This window comes from Callospermophilus lateralis (genome assembly GCF_048772815.1).
Source record: "Callospermophilus lateralis isolate mCalLat2 chromosome 5 unlocalized genomic scaffold, mCalLat2.hap1 SUPER_5_unloc_2, whole genome shotgun sequence".
NCBI lineage: Eukaryota > Metazoa > Chordata > Mammalia > Rodentia > Sciuridae > Callospermophilus > Callospermophilus lateralis.
The window spans coordinates 575,777-596,942 of record NW_027510148.1 but is presented as its reverse complement, the minus strand read 5'-3'; the positions used below and the strand labels follow the sequence as shown (position 1 = coordinate 596,942).

General features: G+C 41.9%; 1 protein-coding gene across 1 annotated transcript; it reads right to left on the bottom strand.

Moving 5' to 3' along the window:
* Positions 1-1,359: 1,359 nt before the first annotated feature.
* On the bottom strand, positions 1,360-19,130 carry LOC143399558 (uncharacterized). Its single transcript, XM_076856290.2, is given in 6 exon segments — positions 1,360-1,468; positions 1,471-4,598; positions 5,154-5,214; positions 5,490-5,616; positions 13,297-13,349; positions 18,979-19,130. Coding segments are annotated over 5 exon segments (3,396 nt in total). The 5' UTR covers positions 13,345-13,349; positions 18,979-19,130; the 3' UTR covers positions 1,360-1,436.
* Between the last annotated feature and the right edge of the window lie 2,036 nt (positions 19,131-21,166).

Below are 21,166 nucleotides of genomic sequence, written 5' to 3'. Positions count from 1 at the left end.
GACAATCCAGATAGTTTTTCCAGACTGTTTTCATACAGTCTCTCTCTGTTATGAGTTTTCAAACTGAATTAGAATGAGCAAAAGTTGTACCACATTGTTTACATGAGGTAAAAGTACTTATTGGAGGTCTCTCTCAAATAAGTTCATTCATATACATGAAGATATACACAACTAGTAAATGCTTTACCACATCATTACATTCACAGAGCTCTTCTCCAATTTATTTTTATGTGTCTAAAGCCCACTGTAATAAGTGGAGGCTTTCCCACATTGTTTACATTCACAAGGTTTTTCCCCAGCATGAGTTTTGTCATGTTTTCGAAGATAATTCAAACCACTGAAGGCTTTACAACACCATTTATTCTCATGGGGCCTTTCTCCATTGAGATTGTTCATGTAGTTGAAGGAAAAGGGGAAAAAAACACGAAGATTTTTCTTTTATTTTTAAAAATTTTTTAGATGTTGATGAACCTTCATTTTATTCATTTATTTATAGGTGGTGAGGAGACTCAAACCCAGTGCCTCACACACGCCAGGCAAATGCTCTACCACCGAGCCACAACCCCACCATGATGGTTTTAACACATTATTTACATTCATAGATACTCTCCAGTGTGAGTCTGCTCAGGCACATGAAGATAAACAGAACATCTAAAGCTTTTACCACAATGTTTACATACCCATGTAAACATTCTTTCCAGTATGAGTTTTTTCATGGAAGTGAAGTTCAACGGGTGAAGCAAAGTCTTTCACACAGTGTTTACATTCATAAGAGTTCTTTCCTATGAGTTGGTTCATGTGAGCAAAGTTAACTGGATGAACAAAAGGCTTTCCCACAGTGTTCACACGGATCATGATTTTCTCCAGTATGATTTTGATTAAGTATTTGAATGGTAGTTAAAGTAGTGAAGGCTTTTCAAGAGGGTTTACATTTATACGGATTCTCTCTATCATGAATTCCTTCATGTGTACAAAACTCAATGTACTTAGTGAAGGCTTTGTTTCACTGCTTAGAGACATAGGGCTTCCCTCCCATATGAATTTGTTCATGTGCCTGAAGAATAGAGGACTGAGTGAAGGCTTTCCCACACTGCTTACATTCATAGGGCTTCTCTCTAGCATGAGTTCTTTCATGTGAATGAAGGTTAGATAACCAAGTGAAGGCTTTGCCACACTTCTTACATTTATAGGGCTTCTCTCCAGTATGAGATCGTTTATGTATTTGAAGGCTAGACAAAGTAGTAAAGGCTTTACCACATTGCGTACACTCATATGGCTTCTCTCCAGTATGAGATCGTTTATGTATTTGAAGGTTAAACAACCTAGTGAAGGCTTTACCACATTTTGTACATCCATAGGGTTTCTCTCCAGTATGAGTTTGCTTATGTTTATGAAGGTAAGAGAAGGCAGTGAAGGCTTTTCCACATTCTTTGCACTCATAAGGCTTCTCCCCAGTATGAGTTCTTTCATGTGTGCGAAGGGTACCAGATGAGCTAAAGGCTTTGCCACATTGCTTACATTCATAGGGCTTCTCTCCAGTATGAGAGCGTTTATGTATTTGAAGGTTAAACAAACTAGTGAAGACTTTATCACATTTTGTACATCCATAGGGCTTCTCTCCAGTATGAGAGCGTTTATGTGTTTGAAGGTAAGAGAAGGCAGTGAAGGCTTTTCCACATTCTTGGCACTCATAGGGCTTCTCCCCAGTATGAGTTCTTTCATGTATGCGAAGGGTACCAGATGCACTAAAGGCTTTGCCACACTGCTTACATTCATAGGGCTTCTCCCCAGTATGAGTTCTTTCATGTCTGTGAAGGGTACTAGATAAACTAAAGGCTTTGCCACATTCCTTACATTCATAGGGTTTCTCTCCAGTATGAGTTTGTTTGTGTTTTTGAAGGTAAGAAAATGCAGAGAAGGCTTTTCCACATTCTTTGCATTCAAAGGGCTTCTCCCTAGTATGAGTTCTTTCATGTCTGTGAAGTTTAGTAGATGAAATAAAGGCTTTGCCACATTGCTTACATTTATAGGGCTTATTTGCAGTGTGAATTTGTTTATGTTTTTGAAGGTAACATAAGGCAGTGAAGGCTTTTCCACATTCTTTGCATTCATAGGGCTTGTCCCCACTATGATTTCTTTCATGAGCTTGAAGTGTACCAGTTGAACTAAAGGCTTTCCCACATTGCTTACATTCATAAGGCTTCCTTCCTGTATGAATTTGTTTATGTTTTCGAAGGGAAGAGAAGGCAGTGAAGGATTTACCACATTCTTTGCATTCATACGGCTTCTCTCCAGTATGAGTTTGTACATGGGCGTGAAGAGTAGAGGACTGAGAGAAGGCTTTCCCACATTGTTTACATCCATAGGGCTTCTCTCCGGTATGAGTTCTCTTATGTGAGTGAAGGATGGAGGACTGGGTAAAGGCTTTACCACACTGCTTACATTCATAGGGCCTCTCTCCAGTATAAATTCGTTTATGTTGCTGAAGAGAAGAGGAAGAAGTGAAGGCTTTTGTACATTGTTTACACTCATAGGGCTTCTCTCCAGTATGAGTTCTTTCATGTATTTGAAGTTTGGAGGACGTAGTGAAGGCTTTTCCACACTGTTTACATTCTGCCATATGAGTTTGTTTATGTACTTGATGTTCAGAGGAACAATTGAAGACTTTACTACATTGTTTACATTCATAGAATTTCTCCCCAGTGTGAATTTGCTCATGCTTGTGAAGTTTACTAGATGAAGAAAAGGCTTTACCACACTGTTTACATCCATAGGGCCTCTCTCCAGTATGAGTTCGTTCATGTGAGTGACAGTTAAATAACCGAGCGAAGGCTTTCCCACATTGTTTACATTCATAGGGCTTCTCTCCAGTATGAGTTCTTTCATGTATTCGAAGGGTACCAGATGAGCTAAAGGCTTTGCTGCACTGCTTACATTCATAGGGCTTCTCTCCGGTATGAGTTCGTTTATGTGTTCGAAGGGAAGAAGAACAAGTGAAGGCTTTTGTACATTGTTCACATTCATAGGGCCTCTCTCCAGTATGAGTTCTTTCATGCATTTGAAGTTTAGAGGGTGTAGTGAAGGATTTTGCACATTGTTTACATTCATAGGGCTTCTCTCCAGTATGAGTTTTTTCATGTGAATGAAGGCAAGATGACCGAATGAAGGCTTTGCCACACTGCTTACATTTATATGGCTTCTCTCCTGTATGAGTTCTTTTATGTACTTGAAGTTCATAGGAAAAAGTGAAGAGTTTACCACATTCTTTACATTCATGGGGCTTCTCTCCAGTATGAATTTGTTCATGAGAGTGACAGTAAGATAACCGAGTGAAGGCTTTCCCACATTGTTTACATTCATAGGGCTTCTCTCCAGTATGTGTTCTTTTATGTACGCGAAGGGTACCAGGTGAGCTAAAGGCTTTGCCGCACTGCTTACATTCATAGGGCTTCTCTCCGGTATGAGTTCGTTTATGTATCCGAAGGGAAGAAGAACAAATGAAGGCTTTTGTACATTGTTCACATTCATAGGGCCTCTCTCCAGTATGAATTCTTTCATGTAATTGAAGTTTAGAGGATGTAGTGAAGGCTTTTGCACATTGTTTACATTTATAGGGCTTCTCTCCAGTATGAGTTTTTTCATGTGAATGAAGGCAAGATGACCGAATGAAGGCTTTGCCACACTGCTTACATTTATATGGCTTCTCTCCTGTATGAGTTCTTATATGTACTTGAAGTTCATAAGAAGAAGCGAAAACTTTATCACATTCTTTACATTCATGGGGCTTCTTCCCAGTGTGAATCTGTTCATGCTTCCAAAGTGTACTGTAAGAAAGAAAGGCTTTCCCACACTGCTTACATTCATAGGGCTTCTCTCTTGTATGAATCCGTATATGTATATGAAGAGAAGAGGACGTACAGAAGGCTTTTGCACAGTGTTCACATTCATAGGGCTTCTCTCCAGTATGAGTTCTTTTATGTGAGTGAAAGCGAAAAGCCCGAGTGAAGGCTTTACCACACTGCTTACATTCATACGGCTTGTCTCCTGTATGAATTCGTTCATGTACTTGAAGTTCAGAGGAACATGTGCAGACTTTACCACAATGTTTACATTCATAGGGCTTCTCTCCAGTGTGAGTTCGTTTATGTATTCGAAAGTAGGAGAATTTACTGAAGGCTTTACCACATTCTTTACATTCATAGAGCTTCTCTCTTGTATGAGTTTGTTTATGTATTTGAAGAGAATATGAATGAGTGAAGGCTTTCCCACATTGTTTACATCTGTAAGTCATCTCTCCAGTAGGAGTTTGTACATGCATTTGAAGGTTACTTGAAATAGTAATGGTGCCTCCACATTGCTTACATCCAGGTGGCTGCTCTCCAGTATGAGATGGTTGATATTTTTGAAAACACCTGGAACAACTGAACTCTCTTCCAAATGCCAGACCTCCATTAGGTCCATTTACAGTGTGCTCTGACACGTGGCATGGAACACTTGTGAGAGAAATGGAGGACTTTCTCTTCTCTTTACATTTATATAGCTTTCTTCCACACTCCTCATTCTCATATGGTTTGTTTGCAGAGTGAGATAAGATGGGCCTATTAAGGAAAACGTGACATGTGAAGACCTGTCCACACATATTGCTTTCACATGAACTGACTAGCAGAAATGTTCCTTTAAGACTAAGATTTGGAATCTCACTGAAGGTTTTTACACAGAGTACCTTTTCAAAGTTTTCCAGAGCCTACCATATGACTTCTGTAAAAAAAAATATAAGCACAATTTATGGTTGGGTCATTAATACTTTCACATTTATTAATAGGCTTTGGAGTTATATTACCAATATCAGGGAAAGTATGGGTTTTCTGTTATGTCTATACTGTATGCTCTTTGAAAGTCAATGTAACAATTACTTTATAAGACTGCTTCACCACAACTGCTACTAAAGCAGTGCTATTATAAATGAAGTTTTTTGACATTGTCAACAAGTCAATAATTTTTTAAAACAGTAAACAATTACCTTACATTAAAGTTCATTTTGGTGTAAAAAGAATAATTCATCTAATGCCTGTTTTTCTTGCTTATTTGTAGAATTGTAGGATGTGCTAGAATTCCCTCAAAGCACTTGGTTTCCTCATATGAGAACAAATTACCTTACGTCTCTCTCAGTATTTGTATTCTGATATTCCATGTTCTGGTCCTCCCATGTGTCTCCTGAAATGTAGTCCCAGAAAAGTCATTAGAATCATCATGATTTCAGAATGCATTACGGGATTTACAATTTGGACATCTATACTGCACCCATTTAAAAAAGATTTAAAAAGAGGGAAAAAAAGGATTATGGTATTTATGCTGTAGAGGGCAATGACATTAGGCCCAATTTATTCCCCTAAGTACTCCCTTTCCCACATTCCAAATTCATGAAGAAAAAAAAAAAAAACCCTCCCAGGTGCTCTATCCTTGATAATGTAATGAAACATCATTCTTACCTATAGAAGCCAGGTTTCTAAGGACTTCCTGCATCACATCTCTGTGGAGACTCTTCTGGGAAGGTTCTAGCAAAGCCCACTCCTCCTGGGTGAACTTCACAGCCACATCCTCGAAGACCACTGAATTCTAAAATACCCCACAAAAATGTAGTGCAGGCCAGGAAAGAAAGTCAGCATGAGGCCTCTATTCTTAATATGTGAGATACTCTCACAATTGTGATCTCCAAATACTCAGACTATGATTTGGTTGTTAAACTTGTACTCTGTCTACACTCAATTCCCCAATCAGGCATTCCAATATAAGAACTGAACTATCAGGAAAGCATCAGCAGAGGAGAAAAAAAAAAAAAATTCCTTCTCAATTTTAGTTCAGGCATGCTACTGAGTCACTCTTAAGATCTTTTTAGGGTGAATGTCATAGAATAATGAAGCCTTACTATATCATGTGCAGAAGAGACCTAAGTTTAGTTCTCCTGTCAGTACCTATCCTGAGAAAGGCCTACTGACAAAGTTGTACTTTAGCTGGTAGAAGGAGGTAAAGATTTGGACACGATCTCACCAAACTAAGCATTTATACAGAGTCACAGTGCTTGACAGTGTAGGTAAGCAACATAGTAGGTGCTGAATGATTGCTTTACTCTCGAAATTGTATTATTTTGTCCCACTCATACAATGTAGAACCTCCACGATCAATGATCGCCAATCGATTAAAAAAAAGAAAAAGAACCCTCTGAAAACAAAGTCTAAGAGCTTTCATGATAGGCAACATTTCATTGAGGTGGTCACAACATGGCAACTGGGGATTGAGCTCAACCTGTGCGATTACAACCAAGACAACCAATTAGAATATATTGGTGCTTTATTCCAGATCAAATGTAACCTACTAATTACAAAAACAATCATCAATAAACAACTTGTAATATCTTCAAATTAATATCAAAATATAATGGGAAAAGTGCCAAATACTTTTCTGATATTTCACAAGCCAAACTCCTAGTCATCAATGGAAGGTACTTGTCCAAGCCCAATAAGAATAAGAAAGGTGTAACACCTGTCAATATGTTCTAGAGAGCAGATTGTTGTCTTACATCATATACAGTCATGTGCCACATGACGTTTTGGTCAATGATATTTATGGATAATAATGGGCTACATATAAATAGTTATCAATAGAAAAGGGATTATTGCAGTGTTTGTAATGACGGTGGTGCAACCAAACCTAATGCATGATCAATTTTGGTAGCTTGTTAAGTGAAATGCTGTGTGGGGCTGAACCCTAGGAAGCACTTACATGAGACAGCCTAGTATGTAACAGCCATTCCTTCTAGGACCGTGTGAATACACTGTGGTGAATGTGCAATGGTGAGGCAGCCTAAATAAAAACTACCAGAATGTTTAAGTGACACCTGAGTATAAATAAAGAACTTTAAATAATATTATTGGACACAGATAGCATAGAGGGGTTCTGTGTTTATATTAACCTGGACCTTATGTCAGTTAGTTAGCATTTGGGATTAAAGGAAGACTAAATCATAATGTAGTCATGGTAACAATAAGCTATGTAACTTGGGAGATAAATAAACATGGTGCTAGGAGGAGCAGCCACTTCTTTCTTGCCTCTGCATTATATGGGTAAGTCTCTGTTGTATTCCACGACTAAAACATCCAGTCTAGTGAACTGGGCTCCACAAAATAATCAGAGACAGAAATACCTTTTCCTTTGGGTCCTGTCATGGCTCCTCTGACCTTAGAAGTCCATGGAAAGAGAGAGAAGCAGGTGCTAAACCCTTTTAATGGGAAGAAGCGATTCAAATGAGGCAAGAAGTAGGATTACAAGGGAACAGTGCACCCTATTCCTAGGGCCACTCCCAGTGCCACACGTTATTATCTGAATGAGGGAAAAGACCGAGTCACCAGTCATGCCACTATTACACCAGACTACAGTGATCTTTCAGATCCTCGTGGTGCATCAGGATTCAAAGGTGTGTGTGTGTGTGTGTGTTTGGAATGGCTCCCCACAAGCCTTCTTTGTTCCTTTCTTTATAGTTAGCAGAGAGATGAACCATAAGAGGGACGAAGAGAAAAGAAAGCTTTCAGTGGTTTGAAATTCATATAAAAAATTAACTAATGACAGAATGCATTGTTGAGAAGCAGAAACATTCACATGCAATTTTAAAAATGAATCAACACAAAATGGTATTAAACAGAAAAAATGCATTATTTTCATTATTCCTTGGACACATGTTAATTTATTAGACATTCTGGTGTGATATACAAAACTAAAACAGTTTCAAAGTTTTTTTCTAGAGAAATAGAAAAAAAAGATTTTTATATAAGAAGAGTAAGCAAGAACAAAGAATGAGAAATTCAAATGCATTTAAAAGACGAAAATGAATTAAAAAGTAGCCTCAAATAGATGGGACATTAGAGGGTGTGGGTGCATAGTGAGATGAATAAATGCACAACTGAAATGGAAAAGAGACAGGACATGCAGCAGGAGCAGAAAACCACGTTAACAAACAAACAAACAAACAAAAAGGTTTAGAAATTATCCACAAAATCTGACACAACTAAAACTACAAACTACTTCAGAGAAATGATACATGTAAAGATATTTGGTATTTGCAAGCCAATGGAATTGTAATCTACACAAAATTAACCATGAAATCAGTTCAATCACTTTCTAAATAGCAATGACATTTTTTACATAAAAGTAAGAAGTATTGTTCTAATGTTCACATGGAAATACAAGAAAATTGACAACAGAAAAAAAATAATAAATAAACTGCAGAGCACCACATTTCCAGCTTTCAAAACCTCCTCCAACTATACTAACAAAGACAGAGTAGCACTGGTTAAAAGGCAGACATATACAACAATAAAATGGGGGACCAGGGCACTGCTGACCCATGCAGAAAAAGAAGAAAAAAATGTTGCACAGCAAACAGGACCTTCAAGAAAATGAATGGCCGGGAAACTGTGTGTTCATGTCAACGTGTGAAGTCAGACCCTCGCCTCACGGCACGTACCTACATGAAATCCACATGGACCAAAGCCCTGAAGATGTGAACCTCATCCATTCGTAGAAGACAATGCAGAGCACAATCTCACAACAGTGGATTTGGGAATGGTTTCTGGGATATTTTTCCATCCATGTCATTCATGAAAGAATAGATGAACTTGATTTCACCAAATGGCTTTTAGTTGTGTCATTTGCAGCAATGAGAGTGAAACTTTGGACACCACACTGAGTGGAACAAGCCAGGCACAGAGAGAGACATCTGTTGTGTACAAACTCACTCAGAGAAGTTGCAAGTTGAAGTCACAGAAAGTACAAGAATAGTCACCAGAAGAAAGGAAGAGCGAGGAGAAGGGACAGGGCAGGACTGGAAGAGCAGACTGTGTATCAGGTACTAAAATACTCTCAGGAGGGGCCAGCAGGACTGCTCTCCAGAACAGTAGAGGGTCCAGAGCATGTAGTGCACAACATGTTACTAAGCATTTCATAACAAACCAGAGGGAGTAGTCCACAGACACCCAGAAATGATAAATGTAATGGTCAGAAGGGCTAAAGCCCTAATCTTATCATGACACACTGGAACAGGTGTACAACTAGCTCACTGCACCTCATCCACATGTGCAATTTAAAAGCGAATCAACACTAAACTGAAAATTTTATCCTTTATCAGATACCACCAACAGAGTGAAATGGCACCCCCAAAGAAATGTAGAAAACACCGGCGCATCATGATTCTGGAGAAGGTTTGATACCTAGAAAAAGCAGCTGACAAAAATCAAACCCATCTTCATGACATCAACATGCACATACCAGGAAAAGAATGAAAAACCCTAAAAAGCCACAGGGATCTATAAAACCTAAGGCTACACTGAAGAACAAAACCCTGTCTCCATGACAGAAAAAAAAGTCAAGGATTCCTGCTCTCACTACTTCTAGACAACACAGCAAGAGGGGGGCTCCCAGGGAAGCCAGGAACAAAATCACAGCATTCCAGACCTCAGGGCTGACTCACACAGCAGCAGATACTGAGGCAAAACCAAGGACTCCACCATATAAAGGTGGGAAAGGTAAAAACTCAGACCCACTCACAGGCTGAGACAGCTGCCACAGACACCAAGACAGGAGGAGAGAGGGACACCTCTGCACCCTTCACCACCTCTCACCCCATCAACAGTGACTGCCTGACACAGTGCCCATTTGCCTTGTGTTTCTGGCTTCCTGCTCCCTACAGTCTCTACTACAAGTGGATAAGGACATCTGATAGGGTTTCTTCACTGCTTTACCTCCCAGAAAGCCTTCGACATGGGGGAGATCGATACCTGAGAAGTCCTAGGGCTCTAACACACAGAGGCTTCACACAAACCTCCTCACAGGCCCACAGCCACTCAACTGTCACAGGCTGAAGTGATCAACCCTATCTCATTTGTCAGAGTGGTGGCTCCTGGACCCTAAGCCATTTCGCAAAGTTGGGGAAACCCAAATGAGTTCACAAGGTAGGTCCACATGACATCCTACCCTACAAAGTTCAGCGCACCAGCACTCGTGATTTTCAAAACCTGGAAGCACCCAAGAGGAAGATGTGTTCCCAAGGTCAGGAGTGAAAAAATTAGTAAACAAAACTCATAAATTTAATAATCAAAAAAATCAACTTTTTACTCATAAAATTCTGAAATGGAACTTAAAAAGTTCATTTACAATGACACTCAAAAAGTAAATATAGAGGAAAAAACAATATAATAATAATATATAATACATACACAATAAATAGCAAATAGAAAATTATAAAACTTATTTTCTAAACTGTAATGCTTGGTGGAAGTAGCTCAACATCCAAATAAATACCATTCTATGCTCATGGACTAAAGGTTTAATGTTATTAAGGTGGTGATACTCCAAAGAATCTACCAATTATATTTAAACCCATCAGAATCCCGGGTGATGATTCCTTTTTAGAAATTGAAAATGTCATTCAACATTACGAGGGACCCAGAATACCACAGGACTTTGAAAATGAGAACAGCAGTCTGACTAGCACTTCATGAGTACAAAGCTCACTTCAAGTCAGCAGTAATCAAGGGTGCAGTAATGGTACCTGGAACACCATGTAGAAGAGAAATGACAGCAGCCTCAGGGAGCAGAAGGAAAGCCAAACAGCAGTGGAGCTGCTCCACATGGAAACAGGGAAAATGAAGCAGAACAAATGTGACCCTGGAACAGCCTCAAATTTCACATAACTTCATGATGCACCTCAGTCCTTACTGCAAACCCTGGGACTCAGTACCATCCTGCAGGGAGCACCCTGAGCACACTGTGCAACATCAACATGCTACAGTGATAAAGTCACACCACAGTTCCCCATATCCAAGGCCAGCCCAGGATGCCATCAAGAGAAAAAAGAATAAAGAAATTGAGGTACACATACACAATGGGATTTTGCTCAGATATAAAAAATGAAAGTATGTCATTAGCATGAAAATGAGTAGAACTGGAAGACAACATACTAAGTAAAATAAGTGAGAGCCAGAAACTCAGATGCTGAATGTTTTCTTTCCCATATGTGGAAGCTAGAGCAAAATCAGGACAAAAGTGGGGTAGGCAGGATCTTGTGAAAATAGAAGAGAGGGAGGTGAAAAAGAGGACAGAGACTGAGATAAGGGAGGAAACAGGAAATGAGAGAACACTGGAGTGGAGTTGAACAGATCATCCTACGCACATAGATGACATATCATGATGAATTCCACCATTATGTTGATCAATAGAGCATAGATTTAAAATATATATATAGAGATAGATAGATAGATAGATAGATAGATAGATAGATAAATAATAGTAGGAAGTCTAGTGAGTAGAGGTAAGGAAACAGAAAGAAAGTAGGAGAGAAAGGAAAATTACTGGGGACTGAAGTGGAGTAACTTACACCAACCTAATGCTTGCACATTATGTAAAAAATAAAACCCAACATTAGCCAGGCAAGGAAGTACACACCTGTAACAGTAGCAACCGAGGAGTCTGAGGCAGAGGATGCAAGTTTGAGGGCCAGCCTCAGCAATGTAGTGAGGCCCTAAACAAGTCAGGGAGATGGTCTAAAAATAAAATATAAAAAGGGCCCAGGATGTGGCTCAGTGGTAAAGTTCCTCTGAGTACAATCCCTGACAGCAAAAAGATAAATAAATAAAACAAACCCTAATATCACGTATAACTAATATACTAATACAAATTGGGGGGGGGGGCACAATTTGAGAATATATGAGAACTACTGCCCTGGGTTAGACACTCAGCACAACAAAGGAAATGAGAATAACAACATAACCTATTAGGAGCTTTTATTCTTAAAGTCCTAAAACAAGTCCAATGAAAACAATGATCAAATAGAAGGTATTTTTTTCTTTTTCTTTCTTTCTTTTTTTTCTTTTTTCTTTTTTCTTTTTTTTTTTTACCTCACCCCTGAATAAATACATTTGACATTTAACGAATACCTAGGTCTCTGATAAGTAAGCAGATGAATTTGAAGTGACAGAAAAGGCTGGTGCTGAGGGAACACAGATGTGTCAGGCTCAAGGGGCAGGTAAGGTCCTTGCCAGCTGGACATCTCACACCTGGTCCTGCTCACTGAAACACTCCATGATCACCCTCCCAGGAGACCTGACCATGACTCTAGTCTACGAGGCTTTCAGGTTTGCACAGCACTGCACTGGGTGGGTGGTCCTTTTGCTCTGGGAGAGTTTTCCTCCTTCACAACTGTGAGAGAATGCAAGGGCAGGAATCACTGCTGACCTGGCCCCTCAGCACCAGCATCCACAGGCTCACTGTCCACCTGTCTCCAAGGAATGGGAACAGGGGTTGGGGGAGACAGTGTCCCTAGGAGGCAGCTGTCTAGTTGAGACCTATTCTAAGAGATTCCTCAGCATAAGGGCCCCCAGCTGCTCCCCTCACAAGCTGAATGACACACTTCACAATGTCTTCTAGAAGGAGCTGACCCAGGGCCTAAAATTGCCTGCTTCCTGTAGGACACAGTGCAGCCTACAGGACTTGACACAGCCCCAAGCGGGGCAATATAATGGCTGAAAACATGGAACCCTGTGAGGGGTCCAAAGGAAACCTCTCCACAATTTGATAAGGTATCAAGTCCTGGGGAAGGAAAAGAGAGAGAGAGATAGAGAGAGATAGAGAGAGAGAGATAGAGAGATAGAGAGAGAGAGAGAGAGAGAGAGAGAGAGAGAGAGAGTGAGAGAGAGAGAGGCACAAGTTCTCTTAACAGTAAAGTTCCAGGTGACTGTTCTCTCTTTTTCATCATATGGGAAATTCACAAAAAGAGATGAAAATGCTGTGAACTTGGAGGGAGAGTCAGATCTGTAAATATGAGAAAAGGACAGGAATATTAAGAATGTACCAAAAGCCCTGGTAGGGCATAGGAGGGGGAAAGGAGGGTGACTCCTTGAGAGAAGAAACACAGATCCCTCAGACCAGCATCTTCTACCCAGGAGCCCCACACCTAAGGCAGGATCCCCTGAGACCCGCTCCCTTCACTTCACACTGAGAACCTAGGGCTGGGGTCCAGCTGGGCAGAGAGGGTTCTGCCAAAGTAGCTACAGACCCGGCAGCACACTGGGAACCCACCTGCACCAGCCCACACCATGGCCATCAAGGGCTGAGCTAAAGCAGCATCTGAGTCAGGTACTCTTAGCTGACTATAGAGATGACAATGGGAGGCCAGAGGCCAGCCACAGCTGGTTCACCACTTGTAACAAGCCTACCTCCCACCTGACCAGACCTGCCCCCCACACTCACCATTTTCCGCCTTCTGGGGAGACCTGACATCCTTCTTATGGACCTCATAGCACCTGCAGGTCACAGGGAGACAAATGTGAGCCAGAGTCACTTGGGCCTCACACAGCAGAGAAGACACAGTACTGGAGATGGATTCTGAGCTCCACAGGGTGAAAGATATAGGCTTCTGAGACTGTGGAAGGCCACCCCCTCCCACCAGCTGCCTGCTAACTAGCCAAGGCTCCACAAGACCCCTGTCTCTCCCCGACACAAATGTGCACACTCTGGGGCCCTGACTGACAGGAGATGCATCACACTCCTGATACATAGGCCAGGAAGACAAGGTATTGGCAAAAGCCCTTTTCAGGCAGTACTTCCTCCCTGCAAGGGGACCTGCCCCACGAGGGGAACATTTCCACTTATGCAGAGCTGAGCCTGGCTTTCCACAGCAGGTCCTGTTGGCTAGGAAGCTCTTCTGGGCACAGAGTACCAGGCATATGTGAGGAATTACAGCCTTGGTTCCAAGGCAGCCTACCATGACCTCAGAAAAGGTGTGTGCCTGGTCAGGCCTAACTGGGAAGAAGGGAGCCAGGCATAAATCACTTGGGAAAAGGCCAGGGCTTCCTGGGCAAAGCCTCCTCACACTTTTACTCTGTCAACTCATTTTCAGACAATAATAATAATAATAATAATAATAAAAAGAAAATCAGGAAGTACAAGTATTAAGTGCATAAAAAACGAATTAGATGACAATTACAAAATAACTCAGTGAAAGAACAAGCAAACATTTGAACCAGGTCAGGTTAGAGCCTGCCTCACTCACAGTTCAGAATAAATACCCTCTTGCAAAGGGGTAATCACATTCCCATATTGGGAGCCAGACTCTGACTGCTGAAATGTGGCCCCAGAAAGGCTCATTCCCTGGGTCCAGGAGGGGACACCTAAGAATTTATCTCTCAAAATCCACCATGCTTCCTGTTCTATAGATATACTTAATAAGATAAATTCAAAGGAAAAAAAGAATGATACATGTATAAAAAGGGGGCTCTTCCACCAAACTGCAATAGGGGGCAAGAAGGCTACCCTACCTCAGGGCAGATGTCTGCAGTCTTTACAAAGAGAAATAAATTCATTTGAAGGGAAAATTAAAAGATAAAAATATAACCTAAAAATAAATTCCATGAGAAAATGACTGAAAACCATTTCAAAGACCATGGAAATACACAGAAAAATGTTCATATTAATGGTAGTCAGTGAAAAGCAATATATAGCCACATGGAAGTAAAAAAGGATAGACAGGGAGGAGGGTAAATGGATGAATGGTGAGACAGCTGCTCCTCACACTGCAGCAGTTTATCCATAATCAATAACCTGAGAATTTCCCTATGTGTACAAAATTATAAAGGGTACATACTTGGGGACCAAATTTAAAAATAGAATGAAATTATCAAAAATGTAAAAATGAAACTGGAAACAAGTGAAGTTCCTGAAGCAGGAACAGGGAAGGAAACTGGGAGACCCAAAGACTCAGACAGCACAGGAGTCTAATCAAATGAGGCAGAGAAACCACACATTGCACATTATAGAACTTCAGTGATAGAGCACTAATGGTAACATTAAGGTACTGAAAACTCAATAAGACAGAACTAAGAAAAATTCTGCTTCCTCACAGCTGGTTAAAATGGAAGGAATGACAGAATTGGCACTGCACTCACCTCCAGGCAGAGGGTGGAGAGAGCAGGGAGAGAGGGCAGCCTGCCCAGGGCCAACCCATCCCTATTTGGACAGGAATATATGGGTGTATAGATTCTTACTAAACTGAGCATTAAAATAATATTTCAACATCAAATTTCTGCACCCAAATAAATATTAATCCATAATATAAAAATCTTCCATTCAGTGAAGGAATAAAATTCTTGACCAGGTGACATGGCTATGACTTTTATCCCACTGGCTTAGGATGCTGAGACTGAAGGACCATGAGTTCAAAGCCAGGCTCAGCAACAGGGAGGCATAAGCAACTCGGTGAGACCCTGTCTATACATTTAAATAATAACAACAACAACAATAACACAAAAAAAGGGCCATGGATATCTCAGTGGTTGAGTGTCCCTGAGTTCAATCCCCAGTACCTAAGAGGGGAAAAAAAAAAAAGAACTTCCTACATTCTTGGAACAAAGTGGAATTTTATGGCACCAAGATTTGATAAAGAAAACAACAGAAACCAGCTCAGGGAAGCACCCTCTCACCCACAGTACACCAGGAATCTCCACTTTGTGACTAACTCTTCCCCAAGCTTGGGGACCATTCTCACAGTAAATGCAGCTCAGGTGGATGTTCCTAGGAAATGAGGAAAACATGAACAGCTGGGACATTCGGTTCTGGAAGGTCACTGTGTTCTCTTTTCCCTAGAGTGGAATGTTCCCTCCTGCAGGACCTCAGTTCTCACTGATACCCAAGCACCCACCAGCAGGTACATGGAGGTTCTGGCCTGTGAGACCTTTTCCAAGAAACCACTTCTGACACCTACAATGTGAGTTTGATGAACACCAATCCATTCTCCAAAACTACTGGTCACTCAAAAGTTCAATTCTGACACCACCAGTCAGCACAAACCCTAGTTCAGGGTCAGCTCCACAACACTGCCCCATTGTAGATGTCAGCTGCAGGGCAGGAGGGACAGTCCTGCTGAGAGCAAAGAACTACAAACTGGGGACTCCTATCATCCCCTATTCAACTTCAATGATTTGATTTTAACAAAGCACATCATTTATGTTCAATTTAAAAGACTGAACTTAGGATTGGCCAAAATGGAAAAGATATTTAAGAAAAAGAAAGTGCCAAAGGGACTCCTGTGAAAAATCTATGATTGAATAAATCCCCCTCCTCTGCATTCTGCTAGAGCAGTTCCTGCACAGACACTCCCTTCCCATTATGACTCAAATGATGCTCCCTTTTTAGCCCATGGCAGAAACACACTGATCCTGAAAACCCCTCCCCTCTTCTTTTTTTCTCATAAGTGATTAGGAATTTCGTTTTCAGGGATCAGAAAAATACTTTTTAAGCAAAACTGACTCAAGTTTCTCTCCTTAATCCAGGACCCTGAACTCTGACCCACTGGCAGCTAGAGCCAGTATATACACTTCTTCCTGACCCCCCCTGAGATCAGGCTGACTTGTGGTGAAACATTCTCTGCCCTGGGATCTGATCTTGCCCTGTCCTTGCTGCCCTCCCCTCCAAAATACAAGAGCAGATGTTTTGGTGAATCTTTGTAATGAATGAATCAACTTTTCTACCATAGGTACTGGGAAAATGTACTCACTTTCTGCAACCATACTGAAACAAGATCTTTCCTATTTTTTTTCCAGGTAGCATTTCCAAAGCCAAGTCCTGGAATTCTATTTTAAACCACTCTTCCACCTCCAAAACCCCAGTAAAAAACACATCTGGAAAGAGAAAAAGATATATAAGAAATTTTAACTACAGAGGTGCAGTGGTGCAGGCCTGTAATCCCAGTGACTCTGGAGGATGACAGAGAAGGAACACCAGTTAAAATCCAACCTCAGCAAGTTAGCAAGCCCTTGTGAGGTTGAATTTTGTAAAAAAGAAACCAACTTCTGGGCTAGGGATATAACTCATTTGGTAGAGTGCCTGCCTCGAATGCACAAAGACATGGGTTCAATCCCCAGCACCACAAAAAAAAAAAAAAAAAAAAAGGAAAGAAAGAAACCAAGTTCTCTACCACACTTTCATCTGGGAATGCATTCATATCTACTGCAGGCACACTGCAACATAGGATTTCCCTTTTTTCTATTCCCACATAACATTCCAAAAGCAAAGTCCTGGAATTCTATTTTAAATTGGTAGAACACGCCCCCCCACATAAATAAATAAATAAATACATAAAAGAAGACATCTGAGAAACTAAGTAAACTCACTCTAGTGAAGAGAAACAGTCCTAAGAATTTTTAACTAAAATAATATAGGACCAAGTGTTTGCTAAAATGTTTTCTGTTTCTAGCCTTCTTCCTTCCCCTTGAATTATCTCTCTCTCTCTTACCCTTTAGGAATATTTCCTAATCAACCCTACTAATAAATTACATTTTACAATTAATAGAAAAACTGACACTAAAATACCTGAGCCAGTCTTTCCAAGGCAAAAACCTGGGGAGCTGCAGCACCACTGGATACTGACCAGCTTCAGGTCAGGCTTCTGTCACCAGGCACATCCTCCCACCTCCCTCCTGCTGCTGAAGAGCTTTGTAGGGCTTTGCTCCACCTTGCTGGGGTCAGTTTTCCCTGCTCTTTAGGATAACTGTTCTTCCTTCACAGCTCTGAGCCCATCCAAAGGGTAGGAACCATATATGTCATGTTCCCTCAACACCAGCATCTCACTGCCTGACCTGGGTGTCTCCAGCTGCTCCCCTGAGAGGCTGCACTCCACACCTCAGGCTGTCCTCTAGGAGGAGCTGATGCAGAGCTTAAAATTGCCTGCACCTTTCAGAACACAGGACACCTGTGTGCTGCAGGCACACTGAAACATAGGATTGCAGCAGCCCCAGGAAAAGACAGAACAATGACTGAAGACACAGGACCCTGTGTGGTATCCAAAGGACACCTCTGCTCAAAGACTCTGCACAGGTGTTTGTACCTGGGCAAGATGAAGAGATGCATAAGTGCTTTATAAACACAAAAACTCAAGTTCCAGGTAATTCCTCTTTGCTTTCCACTCATGGGAAATCTTGGCCCACATTAAAAAAAAAAAAAAGAAAAGAAAAGAAAATCTTTAAAAGTGCTATTCATTAAAAGGTGAAACTACCACAATTAAAACACTATCTGGTCAGGTTTACTGGCACAAGCCTGCAATCCCAGTGCCTGGGGAGATGGAGGCAGGATCCCGAATTCAAAGCCAGCCTCAGCAACCACAAGACACTAAGCAACTCAATGCGACCCTATATCTAAATAAAATACAAAATAGAGCTGGGGATGGGGCTCAGTGGCCAAGTGCCCAAGAGTTCAATCCCAGGAACCAAAAGAAAAAAGAAAAGGTAAAAGATAGCACTGTCTACTTGAACAGTAGGCTGTGGAGCAAATCGATATAAAGTGCGCCCTGGAAAGTGCAGCTGCCATCTGGGAATGCAGGCAGGGAACTGGAATTGTAGGGTTCTGCTGCCAACTCTAGTAGGAGCAAAGGTCCCAATGGAAAATGGATTTCATACCCAGCTTCTTGCACATTTAGGAGTATGTGTTGAAGGGTGCACAGGTTAATTCTGTGGGACAGACCCAAAGGCCAACTTCTCACTGACAGAACACACCTGAGTCCAGATTCCCTGTTACCCTCCCCTGCTCACCTCACACTCTGGGAGCCTCAGGCTGCGTGCTGCCTAGATATGACCCAGGGAGGTCACCAACAGGGAACGGAAGAGGGCAGGGACCAGCGCTGAGAGAGAGACCCAGGACGATTAGCCAGAGAGGACTGGGTCACCCTCTGCAGCTGAACTCGGGGACCAGCCACCCAACCCACTCCGCGGGACCACGGGGACAAGGTCCAGGGCCACCCGCCAGCAGGGTGACCTCGGGGACCTGCCACCAAGCACTTCCCACCCCGCGGGACTAGGGATAGGGCCCAGGGTCATCCTCCAGTGGCACTCTGGTCGCCAAAGCAAGTGCTCACCGGATCCCGCCAGTCCTGGCCACACTCACCGTTTGGAAGCTCCAGGGTGACCGGCCGTCCTTTCTAGGGACGTCTGGTTTCCGAACTCCTCGGGGCCCCAGGTTACACAGAGTCCCTGGGATCCGGAGAAGAGGACAAAGGAGCAATGCAGGAAGGAGCTCAGCAAGCGAAAGGAAAAGCCGTGAGATTGCGAGAGCCCGCCCTTCACCTTCCTCTGCTCACCTGATTGGACAGTTCCTCTCCTGCTCCGCCTCCAGGTACTGTAGCAGCCTTGAGTGACAGCTATTCTAACCCTCGTTGGCTGATACAGTCCAGATGACAGGCTCTTGGCCCAGCCCTTTTCAGGCAGGGCTTCCTTGGCGAGCTGGGACCTGAGCCTGGCGGGAAACGTTTATATTCATCCTGGTGTAGAAGGCATCCGGGGAAGAGGACTAAGGAATGTCAGCGATATGTACAAATAACTGTGCTGTTCACGATTGAGAGTAACTTGAGACTTATATTACGATTTAAAATTGCATGACCTTCCTCACCTGTGTTCTTTTAGACGGCTCAGCCCCAGCTATAGAAAGGAAGGCAGGCCCTGTTTAATTGTCATGTATTTTTTTTTTTTAATATTTATTTTTTAGTTCTCGGCGGACACAACATCTTTGTATGTGGTGCTGAGGATCGAACCCGGGCCGCCCGCACACCAGGCAAGCGCGCTACCGCTTGAGCCACATCCCCAGCCCTGTGTTATGTATTTTTAAACTTTCTGAAAGCCACATAAAAACAAAAAAGAAACATGTAAAGTAGTTCAGGCATAACTGAGTGGTAGAGTGCTTTTGTAGCAAAGGCAAAGCCCTGTGTTCCATCCCCAGCAAAAAAAAAAAAAAAAAAGATTCAAAACTCGAGAGAGTCACAGGTGAAATGGTTGATTTCTTTAATGCAATATATGTAAAATATAATTATTTTTCTATGCAACCAATGCAATGAGGTATTACTGTAAGTGCATGGCCCACAAATGACTGAGGCAGGAGACAGCAACTCTTTAATGTCAGCAACTTTCCTTTATTCTGCAGGGAAGTCAATCCATCAGGCATAGGAGGGCTCATTTTCTGGGTATGGAAATGCCTCCCCAGGGTTACAGGAGTTTGGGTTTCATAGTTTACAATGAGGATGAATTAATCATTGGAGATTGTAGACATGCAGTTTGGCTGCTCAGGGACCTAGTAGTGCAAGCTAAAATTTTAACTCAGGAATGCAGTTGTAAAAAGTATAAAACTTATTGTCACTGGGAAAAGCTCACAACTAGGTGTTCCCTGCTTATCTCTGGGACCCATTGTTACCTAGAGCCTCACTATTTGCTTTTCTCCTTCCAGGACTCATCTGCAATGGGAAAGGATAAAAAGTCCAGACCCCAGTATTTTAGTATTTGCCTCCTTCCTTCAGGGCCAATTATGGTTGAGCAGGGGTAATGTTTGCTTTTGGTGGAAATGCTGGGGAAGAACCCAAGAAGGGATGAATTTTTGGTTTTTTCCCTCAGTGTCCATTGTAAATGTTTAATAATTTCCTCTCCCTCCTCCCAAACCACATTCTTTTCATTTTTCTTGGTGAGCTCTCATAGGAATGTTAATTTCCATAACCCTTCAATTACTATTAATTAACTAATTGTCTTTATGGTACTATTTCTTTAAAATATACTGTATTCTTTCAGTAGCTCAAATGCAAACCAGCCACATTCCATGTGCTCAGGAGTCCAACCTAATCTTTGTGGCTGCCACATAGGTGAATCTGTGAGGTTTGTGACCCCAATATCTGTCAGCAGAAAAGGACCTATAACATCCACCTACTTTTATGCGATAATGAGGGAACATCCCTTCCCTGTCAGTAGCTTGGCTCTAATCTGCAGGCTGTGGTTGTGTGTTTCCTCTTCACAGGAAGAGTGTACAGATGTTCATATGCATACCTGTGTAACTCAACACCATCTAATAGGAAACCCAACCTTAAACAAGGGGAAGATAACTCAGTTCCTGTTGGCTTCCTGTTGTTGGCCAGTAACTCCCAGTGAATGTGTTGTTGAATCCTGGCCTCCCATCTGCACTGAGTCTATGTGTCATGTAGCTCTGACTGCAGAACAAATCACTCCATAAGGTACCAACTCAAGGGTGACTGGTCAGCAATCTGGGCACAGTGGGGCCCACCCGGCCTGTGTTCTACGTGTTGACCAGGAAGCTCTGC